At 37.2% G+C, this 13,581-nt stretch overlaps 1 protein-coding gene across 2 annotated transcripts in view; it reads right to left on the bottom strand.

The window, feature by feature from the left end:
• Positions 1–13,581, bottom strand: part of ZMYM6 (zinc finger MYM-type containing 6) — a 36,097-nt gene extending 22,516 nt beyond the window's left edge. For both annotated transcript variants that reach the window (XM_045548300.1, XM_045548301.1), the window contains exons 1-4: positions 13,429–13,581; positions 12,141–12,307; positions 3,709–3,793; positions 2,988–3,237 (exon numbers count right to left, since the gene is read on the bottom strand). In XM_045548300.1, the coding sequence (XP_045404256.1) occupies positions 2,988–3,237; positions 3,709–3,793; positions 12,141–12,233 (428 nt within the window). In that variant the 5' untranslated portion in view covers positions 12,234–12,307; positions 13,429–13,581. The remainder of the gene's footprint in view (positions 1–2,987; positions 3,238–3,708; positions 3,794–12,140; positions 12,308–13,428) is intronic.

Below are 13,581 nucleotides of genomic sequence, written 5' to 3'. Positions count from 1 at the left end.
TAAGTAACAAAGGCAAAGTGAAATGTGTTCTTCACAACTGTAACTTCTTCCTCTTTGTGAGCTACAATAGCATTTATTAGGGGCAGCTATTGTGTGGTAGAAAAAAGCTCTGAATAAGGCACCTGCAAACCTAGGTTTGATGATTAGTTCTGTTACTTATCAGCTGAGTGACAATGAATGATGCAATTACTATCCCACTTTCCTCATGTATAAAATGGGATCAATAATACCTAATTCACAGATGTGTCAAGAGAGAATTATACTTAAAATATAGCCAGCCAAATGTTCATGACCAGCTCCAACCAAGTTTCATCCACTGGAGCCAATGGGACTAAATTCAGTGGCCATCCCACAACTCCAGACTACAAGACACTTGTCCTCTTACTAGCCAATAGTTGCCAAGAATAGAAACATGAATGAGACAAGAGATGAAAATTTTTTTAAAATGCACAATTTTGGGAAACAGATGAACTAGAAAAGGTTAATATTAATGTAAAAAATAAGCATGATATATAAAATTTAGCTATAAATGAAAGTATCAAGGAAACAGATGACAAAAGGTCTGGAAAGGCTTTGTATCACAGGAAACATGGAAACAAGAATGAGACAGGAAGAATATAAATAATTGAGTGGTTCTGTGAGATTCCTAGAGCCAATTTAAGAGAGCTAATTATTGCAATGAGTACTACTAGCAATACCCTGGTAAAACAGAGGCTAAGTATTGCCATTCTTCTGATAAGTATAAAAACTGAAGGAAATAGTCATTAATGACAACCAGTAGTGCAGGCCACAAAGTAAGGAACAATAATGGCAATAATATTATATACTACAATTAGTGTGTTGAATAATTACTGTATGCCAGGCATTGTTCTCTTTATTCAAATTATCCAATTTAAATATCACAAAAATGCTACGAAGTATTATTATAATTGCCATTTTACAGATGAAGAGACTGAATCAGAGGTTAAATAGCTTGTCAGAGTCACACAGCTAGTAAGCAGTGAAGCCAAAATACAAATCCAGGCAATCTGATTCTACAGCCCATAGACTTAATCATCCCACTATCCTGCCTCCTTTCCTCTACCTTTATTATCCAGTACTGTTCCATGGTAAACCATGAAATAACAACAAAAATTATTTTAATTTTCTAAAACTCACTTAACCATAAAAATATGACAGTGAATCCTGAAAACCAAGTAAATATACACAGATGAAGTATTAATTTTGAAAAGCTATTTTTCTATTAAAAATAGAATAAAGAATTTTATTTAATAAGATGAATCTGCCAGTTGCATAATGTTACCAGTGAGAATAACTGTATAATGAAAATCTATGCACATAAATATGAATGTACTCTAAATCTTATGCTTCCAAATGAGTGTTACACCTTAACATTTATCTTGGAAAAACCACACCTTTTCCAACAATAATGTAGTTAAAAAATTTTTTTTCTAATTTATGTTTTGATTTATAAGAAACCTAAGAACAATTTTTTTAATTTTTAATTTTATAAATCTCATGTTTAACAGTATGACTCAGTTTAATCACCTACTATATTGATCTGATAAGGTATAGCAGCCTTTGGCAATTTGTAAAAATCCAATCCATGCTGCAAAGATAAGATCTGTCACCTAACCTAGTCCAAAGGAATGTTTCATAGGCTCTGAAGGCAATGCCAAACGAAGAGATCAAAAAATTTTTTGAATAAGAGTAGCATTATGGTAAAAAGTGACTGACAAGGGTGACTCCTTTTAAGAAAACAACATGCATTTGTGCCTATAAGTTGTGGTATGTTCTTTAAAATTTAATTCATCTTATTTTGATGATATGTTGAAACAGAGTATCTCAAAACAGAAAACTAAATTTACTCTCTCAGATCAGTTTCATGAGAATGACATAAAAGTGTTAAAGTAAGGTGTCCAAAGGGCATTTTACACCAAAACTAATTTTCAGTATTTAAGTAAAATATAAAAAACTCCCTCTCTCCTTTTTAGTTGGAGATTTCCATTTTAGCTGGATCTACACTTATCTACCTTAGGTTAACACACCAAGCAGATAAACTCTCATATATCTATATTTCTAAAGACAAAATAGGGGCCTACAAATTATACATTTGGTATACATACTAACATTCATTGTAAATAGTAATATATAATATAAATTTTATTATTAATAATAACAGGATCCCATTTATTAAGCACTTGTTTTGTGCTAGGCCATGTGCTATCATTATCTCACTAAAATCCCAGGAAGCAGACATTAATATTATTTACTGATGAGAAACTGGGGCTTAAAAAAGTTAAATATCTAGCCCAAGGTCTCAAAGATAACAAGTGATAGAGCCACAATCTAAAACCAAGCTCTTAACTTCTTTCGCTTTATGTTAGTGACTACTGAGAACACACTGTATTCCTGGAATTATACTACCACAAAAATAAGCAAAACATGTCAAATTCTTCAAATGTTCTAAAGTTAAGAAAGGTTTATGTAACTTTGTTGATGTTTTTTTCGTCTCTGCATCTAAGCATTATTATAAAGCAACAATGACCTCAACAAAGGCTTACAAGGATATTAGGAATAAACACATTTTTGTGACCACTTAGAGTTTTTAACCTTCTAAAGAATTAAATAACTTTCATGTATTATGAAAAGAGTAGTATTATTTTACTCTGTACTTCAACAACTTTCAAGATAACTTAAATAATTTTAAATGGTTATTATCTACAATTACAGGATGGTTTGTTGTTTCTTTCCACAGTAAAATTTAAACTGAAAGAGATAGAAAAGTGGTTTAGGCAATACTCCTAACACCAAGTCATTTATCAATGTTGCAAAACTATAGAATTTGAAAATTCCTCTATTAGCTAAAAAGCTATTTCCAAGGAAATATGCTAAAGATATTTAAAGTGGCAACAGCACGTTTGAACTCAACTATATATACACTTAAAAAAGTAAAGTAAAAAAAGATGTCATTAAGAATTTTATACTTTGAGCAGTTAGTGCAGGTTTTCTTGGGAGGAGGTGGCAGGCAGACACGTGAAGAATACCCTGTGATACATCGTGTGGAACAGAAGAGCTGAGTAGATCCTGTCTTATGATACGCGGTTTGCCCCTTATATAGCATTTTTTTACAGCCAGAACAAAAAGCCTGAATAGCTACAGCTGGAACCGAAGGAGGCAATATATTTGGGGCAGATGATGCAAGAGAAAACTGAAAGGCTGGCGTCAGCTGTTGGGCTATAAAAACAAAATAAGAAGAAAAAATTTTTAGTATTGACACTAATGCATATACATTCTCTTTTTTTAGAACAAATTTCCTCAGTCTTGAAATCCAATACTAGTGAGGCAATAAGCATTCCAAAACAGGGGGTTTCAATTTTTTTTTTTTATCATTACCCATAGTAAGAACTACATTTAACACTATAACCCATTTCTCACATAAATATATTTGCATATGGGTGTGTATAATTTAATAAATGGAACAGAAATTTCATGAAACAATACATTTCCTTACTACATATATCACACTGATATAATCTTACTCTATTCCACTTTTTAAAATTCTGGTATAGACCAGCTACCCACAGTTAAAAAAACACAGCTCTAAAGGAAGAGAAAAACATACATGATGAGGTACTTTCCCTCTACTTTACTAGTCAGAATAAACAAATATTAATTGTAATTAACTTATACGGTTCTATTTCTTACCAAGAGGACTGTCATTAACTGAAAATACAGCACTAATTTTCAGTTCACTTTCTTGGGTTTTTGGCTGTTGGGCACGTCCATATTCCTTAGAAAAAAGAGAGGAAAAATGAATATATAATATAAGTAAACTAGAAATTCAAGCAAAAAAGGATTCTGTCATATTCACGTGGTATACATTCTAATCATAATCACCTTCACAAACACCTGAAAAGTCCAAATTTGCAAGTTATTAGACTATCTTTAAAAAGACAATCTTTCAGAATTGGAGAATTTTTCATAATAGTTATATCTACTTTTCAAATGTAACCTTGATATATGGAATAATACATGGCTATTCCAGTGCTGACCACTACCTTTTATTTTTAGGCTATGTTTAAAAGGGAGCACTAAGTAAAATTAAATCTGAATGATTTAGAGTTTGGATCTAAATTAATAATTTTAGCCAACAGATTTACAAGCTGTTATACCTGTTAATGGCAGAAAAGATACAAGAGTTTCAATGCAATCTGCTTATTATACATAAAATCATCATATCCCAAATCATACTTACCCTTAATACATTCTTTAAAATGTTTTAAAATAAAATATAATCATGAAACAAATTTTTAAAAATATAAATACCCATCTTGAAAAGGACTGTCCTTTATTCTGAGACCACAACCACCTTTTTTGTTTGTTTGTTTTTGGTGTTAAAATATCTCACATATTTCAAAACAGAAAGTTTAAAAAAACAATCTTTTTTTGGAACAATGGTGATAATAAATGCCAGTTCTATTTTTAGTCTCTCTCTACTTAGCAAAATAAGTGACTATGTCAGTTCCAAAGTTGGTTTAGAAGTTTCTTTAGACTATTAAACGCCAACAACTACGAATCACTGCATTAATTTACTACTTCCCATGATGTATACTGTGGCACCAAGAGAAGGCAGAACTTATACCTTCTTTATAGATGAGGAAAATGAAACTTAGAGATGTTCAGCAACTTGCTCAAAGTTGTGCAAGTGCACATATTGGAATCAAACCCAGGTCTCTCTGTTCCAAAACCCACGTTATCACTCTCATAGATATGTAAATACAATATAATTGCTATAATGAATTCAAACCCTGGCCCCCAAGTGAAATTAAGTTCTCCCGTTGTAGTCTCTCCTATCTCCTTTCTCTTATAGCACTTACCATAATACATCATTTCATACTTATTTGGATGATAATTTGATAAGGCCTACACTCCTCCTCCTCACTACACACACACTAAACTGAAAGAACCACGTCCACCATTAACAGGGACTGTATCTGTTTTTTCACCTCTGTATTCCCAAAGCTCAGCATAGTCAACATAACACACTGAAAGAGACTATGGGTTCTAACAGCAGACAGAAACAGATGAGATCCTGGCTCTTAAATAAGTTATTTAATCTTTCTTAGTTTCAATATCCTTATCTGTAAAATATAGTATTACCTAACCCATACAGTGGGTGAGGGGTAGCTTGGGAAAGGTAAATGATTTAGTACAAATAAAATATGTAGTTTGATATCTTAGCCCAAAGTAAGCACGACATGCACGCAAAAATGCTAGTTCTTACACTTATTATTAGTGTCATAACTGTGGCATTTAATAAACATTTGTTGAATGAATGAATTTAAGTCCACTCAATCCAAAGTGGATGTTCTTAAATAACATTTATCTATTGACACATGCAAAAAGAAGAGTAAGTTAAAAGTACTATATACACCTTCAAGTCACCAAAATGAATGCTTAAGATTCAATAAAAAATTACCTTGCCTTATCATCAACCCAATTTCTAATATTTTTCTAATATTCCTGTTGTATTTCCCTGATCCATTTATTTTACTTCACAAAGTAACTGTTCTAAACCATTACAGCTCACAAGTTCCAACCCCACATATGTTTGCTCACTGATACTTCAAGTTCACCAAGTAAAAGAAGCAACTAAGAACTCCAGCATCCTGATTCCTCCCACCACCGTATCTACAAATTAATCAGCAAACTATCCTGTCTTACAGGAAAAGGCAACCTTCTTAGCTATAGCTAAAATAGTGCCTTGTTGTTCCGGATCCCTTTCCCTCTCCCTCCTTTCGGCACTCCATCCTATCTCTCCATCTCTATGTTAGTCTCTTCTCAGCTTACAATGAATTCGGTCCCTTAAGAACTACTGCCCTCTCTTCTCCCTCACTTTACAACCAAACTTAGAGAAAAAGTGCACACTTCCTTCCTTTGCTACTTCTTCAGTTTGATTCCCTCCTGAATCCAGTGCAATCAGGCTAATGTTTCAACTGAAATGGTTTTAAAAGGGGCTGGGAACCTGCAGCCTTGGGGCCACATATGGCCTTCTGGAACCCTGAGTGCGGCCTTTTGACCAAATCCAAATTTTAAGATTCCATCTTAATTGGCCTCTCATACACATCTGGCACCACCAATGAGTCCACTGTCTTTTGGTTCTGTTACTTCATTACTTCTTCTTAGTAACTGCAATGGACTGAATGTCTGTGTCTTCCCAAAATTCCTACGTTGAAACCCTAATTACTAAAATGATGGTATCTGGAGGTGGGACTTTGGGGAGATAATTAAGTCATGAGGGTGGAGCCCTCATGAATGGCATTAGTGTCATTATAAGAGGCCTGAAAGCTAACTCTCCCCCTACCATGAAAGGCTACAAGAAAAAGTTGGCTGTCTGCAACCCAGAAGAGGGCCCTCATCAGAATGCAACCATGCTGGCATCCTTATCTCAGACTTTCAGCCTCCAAAACTGTGAGAAATAAATTTCTGTTGTTTATAAGCCATCCAGTCTATGTTAATCTGTTATAGCAGCAAAGACTAAGACACGAAGACAGTATCCTTCATTGATCTTCCTATATTCACCCTTAAAATCAATGGTTCCCAAATTCAGTGGCATCAGAACCTCCTGGAGGTCCTGTCAAAACATAGATCGTTGGGCTCCTGCCCCAGAGTTTCTGAATCAGTAGGAGAACTTACATTTCTAACAAGTTCCCAAGTAATGCTGAAGCTGCTGGTTGGGGGACTACTTTGAAGTCCTAAATTAACCCAGTTTCCAGCTTTCTACTCTGAGCTCTACCTTCTTCTTTTTCTCTTGTTCTCTGAACAATCTCATCCACATTTGGGGCTTCAACTATCACATATAGAGTTGCTAGATTTAGCAAATAAAATACAAAATGCTCGGTTAAATTTGAATTTTGGCTAAATCACAAATAATTTTTACAATAAGTATATTCCAAGTATTGCATGTAACATACTTACATAAAAATTATCATTTTTTATGTGACAATCAAATTTAACCCAGCATCTTACATTTTTTCTGGGAGTTCTACACCTCCAGGTAGATAACTTTCTAATCTCTAAATTCCAGGTGCCTCCTAGTGCAAATTATCACTTGAATGTCCCACAAACCCCTTAACCACAACAGATCCCAAGTTACACTTATTTTTCCCCAAATCCTATTCTAGCCCCTCAGTAAATGGTATCACCAGAAACCTGTATATATTCCTGGACTCTTCTCTTTGTCCGTCTAGCCTCATATGCAATCTCTAAATTTGATCAATCCTACCTAAACATCTAAAAATCTATTCTCTTGGTCGGGCCCAGTGGCTCATGGCTATAATCCTAGCATTCTGGGAGGCCAAGGTGGGAGGATTACTTGAGCTCAGAAGTTCGAGACCAGCCTGAGCAAGAGCAAGACCCCATCTCTACTAAAAATAGAAAAATTAGCCAGGCATCATGGCAGGCGCCTGTAGTCCCAGCTACTCAGGAGGCGGAGGCAGGAGGATCACCTGAGCCCAGGAGTTTGAGGTTGTAGTAAGCTATGATGACACCACTGTACTCCAGCCGGGGCAACAGAGCAAGACTCTGTCTCAAAAACAAAAAACCCTATTCCCTTCTACTTTATTCTCTTGAAATACTCAACTGCTAAACACACCACATTCCCTTAGCCTTCCATGACTTGGCACAGGCTGTTTTCTCCATCTAAAACTTGTAATCATTTGTTATAACTCAATTGCTACCTGCTCTGTAAATCCTTCCCTTCCTTCCCAGACAGATTTAGGGCTCCTTCCCCTATGCTTCCAATGCACCTTACATAGTTTTTTTTTTTTTTTACCAACAAAACATAATATTATGATTTTCTATCTCCACAGAGGTGGCACAAAGCAACATAAGAATACAAATTTAAAGCCAATTAAAACTAAGTTCCTATTCTAGCTATGATGCTCCTTCAAGTTTGGATAAGTTACCTAGCCTCTCTTTGCCTTAGTCTCCTCATCTGTAAAACAGGGTAAGGATACTCCCCTCAAATGGTTGTAGGGTTTAAATGAGAATGCTTAAGACAGGCTTAGCACAGCTTCTGGCAAGGCACAGTCTGTCAACAAATACTACCTCTCTCATTCCCGTAACTCTCCTCTCCATTACACTATCAATTGCCTTGAGAGAAGAGGCCCCATCTTTTCATCTCTGTAGCTCTTCTGAAAGCAAAGTAACTAATATGGCTTACCATCCTGGTTAAGAGTTTGAGCTCTTGAATCAGACTGCTGGGGTACAAATCCTGGCTCAATCATTCACTAGCTGTGTGGCCTTTAACAAGTTATTATTTATGTCTCTGCTTCCTCATATGTAAGGTGGGGAGAGAAAGAGTACTTAGGGTTCTGAGCATCAAATATAAACTGCTTAAACTTAAAACAGTGTCCAAGTGTTATGGATTATATTAAACAGGAATAAAACCTCACTGAATGAATGAACGAGAGCTCAACTATAACTTTATTTATTTATTTATTTATTTTTTTGAGACAGAGTCTCGCTCTGTTGCCCGGGCTAGAGTGCTGTGGCGTCAGCCTAGCTCACAGCAACCTCAAACTCCTGGACTCAAGCAATCCTACCGCCTCAGCCTCCCAAGTAGCTGGGACTACAGGCATGCGCCACCATGCCCGACTAATTTTTTCTATATATATTTTTAGTTGGCCAGATAATTTCTTTCTATTTTTAGTAGAGACGGGGGTCTCACTCTTGCTCAGGCTGGTCTCGAACTCCTGACCTCAAGCGATCCTCCCATCTCGGCCTCCCAGAGTGCTAGGATTACAGGCATGAGCCACCATGCCAGGCCTCAAAATAACTTTAATACCCAGAGTAGACTCTTATATACCAGAAAATATTAAACATTTTTTATTTCTTGTCTATTTGCCAATATTCAAACGAGATTCATCAATGCAAGATGGAAAACAGCACACACGATTTGTTCAATTGGCCTTTCTATCATAGTCCATATCCTCAATCATGAAAAAATACAGCATATTCACCTGAAAGCATTAACATAAACCAAAGAGAACTGAGGAGGTCCCTATCCACATAAATTTACAACCTAAGCTATTAGGGAGATTTTCAATATCATAATTTTTATATTCAGAAAGAACAATTAACAATATTTATTAAGTTTATATATTTCTGGCAAGGTATAATGGAAGAAATACTGGATCTGGAATGAAAACAAATTGGTCTGTACCACAGTTTTATCATGGGACGCTGGTAAAGTCACTTTTTCCTTCAGGTTCAGTTTCCTTATCCATGAAACAGAGGCTCTTTTATTCCAATTATTGAACATGTACTTTGTGCCAGTCATTTCAGCAGGAATTGGGGATTCAGGTCAAAGAAGACCAATAATCTCTGCCTTTAAAGAAACTGCAGTCTAGTGCATGAATGGTGGGGGGGAGGAGTGATATGCAGCATTAGTATGACCAGTATGAAAACAAACTTCACTGACCTGTAGATGCTGTAATAAAAGTGAATGCACTATATAATAGGAAAAAAAAAGAAAGGCTAATTCTACCTCTGAGTGCCAGTCAAACTCTATCTTAAAAGAGGAGAAAAAATTTTCCACCCTATTTAGTTTATTTCTTCTGCCACAGGCAGCAGAAATGGCATGTGCAAAGGCAAGGAAATAAAACTGAACAGAAGATAACTTCGAGTGAACTGCAAATAGTTTGCAGGAGCAGAGATTACAAAAGGCAGAAAGAATGAGTGATGACACTGAAGAGGAAAACAAAGGCCTAAACATGAGAGATGGATGTCACACTAAAAAATGTATTCTCTATCAAACAAGAGGAGACAGGGTCTTTAAGAGGAGTAATATCATCAGATCTATAGAGTACAATGGCATCACTGCACAGTGTTTTGATAGGGTATGTGACTGAAGGAAGAATGAGTAGGGAACTATTATAAAAAAAAGTCCAGATGAGAAATAATGAATGAAATAGGAAAAAAAATAAAGAGACAGATTCAAAAAACATTTAAAAGGTTGAATCCACAGAACCCAGCAAACAAATGGATACTTTTGGCACAGAAAGAGGAAGAATTTACCAGCTGGGGGGAAAATAAGTGTCACAGAGGACACCCTGACATGTGCCCCCTACCCACATCTTATAGACACTGCCTCAGAACTCTTCTCAGCCCAGCACTCTACGAAGGCATGGAGTTCATGAGTGAAACAAAAACTATCTGACATCCCTGTGCTGGAATGATACTGCCTGTGAGATGGTATAAAAAATAAAATATTTTAATTATTTTTATCTTTATATTTATTATATTAATAGCTATTATTTTAAAATATCATTGCTTTGCTTACACAATAAAGTCAATAACTATAGACTATAAAGCAAAAGAATTGTTCAAGAAGAAAAAAATGTTCTTGCCAAAAAAACTAACCAGTCTCTCCACACTGATTTTTGCATTTTCTAATCTGGGTCCCTAAGGAGTAGCCAGAATGATCTTTCCAAACACAAATCTGTTTCATCTTACTTTCTCACTTAAAACCCTACAATGGCTCCCCATTGATTTTAGGATAAAGACCAAAATTCATAACAAGGCCTACTAGGTTCTGTATGATCTGGCTTCAAACTATGTACAAAGCCTATCACAGAAGCAGGAGAGCACAGGCTCTGAAGTCTGACCACCTATATTTGAATCCAGTCTTTGTCATTTACTAACCATGATCTGTGGTAAACTGTCTGACTTTTTTGTGCTTTGGTTTCCTCATCTATAAAATGGGGATAATAATATGGGTTTTTTTTCCATTTATTTTTTATATGCATAGATTCATGGGGTACAAGTGCAATTTTGCTACACTAATGCATTGCACTGTAGTGAAGTCAGGGCCTTCAGTGCATACATCACTGAAAAAAATGCACATTGTACCCACCAAGCAACCTCCCATCATCCACCCCCTCACCACCACCCTGAGTTTCCACTGTCCATCATTCCACACTGTTTCCATGTGTACACATTATTTAGCTCCCACTCATATGTGAGAGCATGCAGTTTCTGTCTTTCTGTGTCTGAGTTGTTTCACTTAAGATAATGGCCTCCAGTTCCATCCATGTTGCTGCAAAAGACATGATTTCATTCTTTTTTATGGCTGAATAGTATTCCATTGTGTATATATACCACATTTTCTTTATCCAATCCCCCACTGATGAACACTTAGGTTGATTCCATATCTTTGCTATTGCAAATAGTGCTACGATAAACATGAGTGCAGTTATCTTATAACATGGTTTTGAGAATGATGCTTGACATACTCTTACGCACATATAAGTATTAATAAGTTAATATTAATGTCACATATTATTATGATATATACTACATGTTCCTATATGAATATCATCTATTATTATTGTCATTGTTATGATCATTAGCATCATTACCATTTTCATACCTTTTCTGCTCCAGGCCCACCGGTCCTGCAATTCTTCAAAAGAACCATGCATCTTTCCAACTCAGGGCTTTCCTAGTCACGATTCCTACTGTCTAGAATACTCTCCTCCATGACCCTTGCCTAATCAATTCATTCATCATAATTCAGCTTACAAATCCTTCCCTCAGAGAGGCCTTTCCTAGCCATTCACAATCCCTAGCCCCTAACCAAACCTAGGTCAGATTTCCCATCTAAGAGCACTTATCATAGTTTGTAATTCCAGAGCACTTATAGTTTGTAATTATATATATTATTTGATCAATTACTTGTGCAATCTCTCTCCTCTCTACTAACCAATAATCTCCATAAGGAAAGTGACTAAGCTGACTTTGCTCACTCCTGGATCCCCAGAGCCTGGCACAGAGTTGACCATAATACTTAACTTAAAGGAAACTACTATCAGATACAAGAGAATTTGTTTTAAAAGTACGAAGTATGGAAAAATGACAACATACATTACTTTCCTTTTACAAAAACAAATATCACAGAGTTACCAAGATCTTTCATTCAAACAGCTAAAAACCTGATTTACCTATTGAATGGGGAAATAAAGTCAGTTTGCATTGTTTTAACTTATAAACCAGAAACTGCCTAACTAAAATTTTCAATTCACCAGACCGAAAAGGAATTAGAACATTTTCTTAGATCAAGTTGAAGTGCTTACTTGAGCATTGTCAGGTTCCTCTTTAATTTTGTCCAGAAGCCCCTGCTGTGGTGCCATTGCTTTGCCACATTCACCATCCAAAGGTTCCTTCATTCTAATTTTTTATGTCAAGGAGTTCCCCAGGCTAAAACTAATAGATTTCTTCTGGATAATGAGTCACTGGACACCTAAAACACAACATAAAGGATTGGTATTCAGGTTTATTCTTTTTTCTTCTTCATGTTTGTCTATATTAAAAGCTTTGTGTTGAGCAGAAGGCTTCAGGGCTCAGCATTTGAAAAACAACTCCTCTGGCTTTTTTTCTCTCTACCTGCATTCTACTCCTTTAGTAGCCACCTTCACATAAGAAAACAGTCTTCCAGCAATAGCTCCCACCTCTCTAATATCTTTAAAGACAAGCACTCTGGTCTTTTAAATATGTTGAATGCAGTTGAGGGGAATGAGACTAGCAGATCAAGCCATGGGAGGAAGTTACCAAGCTCTGAGAAGAATGGACTCAAGAACCAGTTTCTGACTCCATGAGAATTAGTATTTGGAGGCCCAAGTCACCTATTATTTCTCAGAGCGGGACACAACCACCTCCCTGCCCTTACCTCTAACTCAGCCCTCACCGGAGACCTCCCTAAGGACCCAATTTCTTGGCCTCAGACTGGATGGATAAGAAATCAAGACGCCATCCATCGCAAAGGAACAATAGGTATGCCCTTTCTTAAAGTGGGTCACCTGCAACTTTCAGGGTCTCCATGAGGGTCAGGCCTCTCTGAGCCTCGCTTCACAATCGCCTTCCTGTAAACAAGAAACTCTATTGGCCATTCAGTAGATTCCCTTCCCCTAAAAGTAAACGTACTAATCAGAAGGAATTAAATTTGAAATTTAAAAACAAAAAACAAAAACCTCTCCAAAGTTGTCTTTAACCAAACAGTCAAGCCAGGCACGGAAATGGACAGCTGGTTTAAAAGCCAGTTCTGAAAAAACATGAGAACTTTTGACCACTTGCCACAGTCACAACAATCTATGGACGCGCATCCCGCCTCTGAGTATCGCGTGCGTTCCGAAATTCTCCTTCCCACCAAGAATTCCCACGCCCGTCACTGAGGACGAATAAGGCAACGCAATCTCCGTGGGGGAGCACGGGACCCGCAAGCGCCTGTCACCGCGTCCCTGAGGCGAAAGCTGCAGCACAGCCCCACAGCCCGCCTGACGCCGCCCCGCCCGCGCCGCCTCGTCACGTGGCGCGGCCCCCGCCCCGCCCCGCCCGCCCCTCCGGTGCCACCGCGGCCGCACCCACCTTCTGTCGCCTCCTTGCTCCCGAGACATGCACCAGGCGGGGAACCGGCAATAGGACCCAAGCCCCCCGCGCCTAGACGCGGATTATTTCCTCTTACTGGAATTCCGCCTGATCCATCGCAGCGCAACACCCGACCAACTGCGCGTGCGCAAC

The sequence above is a fragment of the Lemur catta genome, chromosome 3 (assembly GCF_020740605.2).
Source record: "Lemur catta isolate mLemCat1 chromosome 3, mLemCat1.pri, whole genome shotgun sequence".
NCBI lineage: Eukaryota > Metazoa > Chordata > Mammalia > Primates > Lemuridae > Lemur > Lemur catta.
The sequence above is the reverse complement of the archived record's forward strand: the minus strand, read 5'-3'. Positions and strand labels throughout refer to the sequence as shown.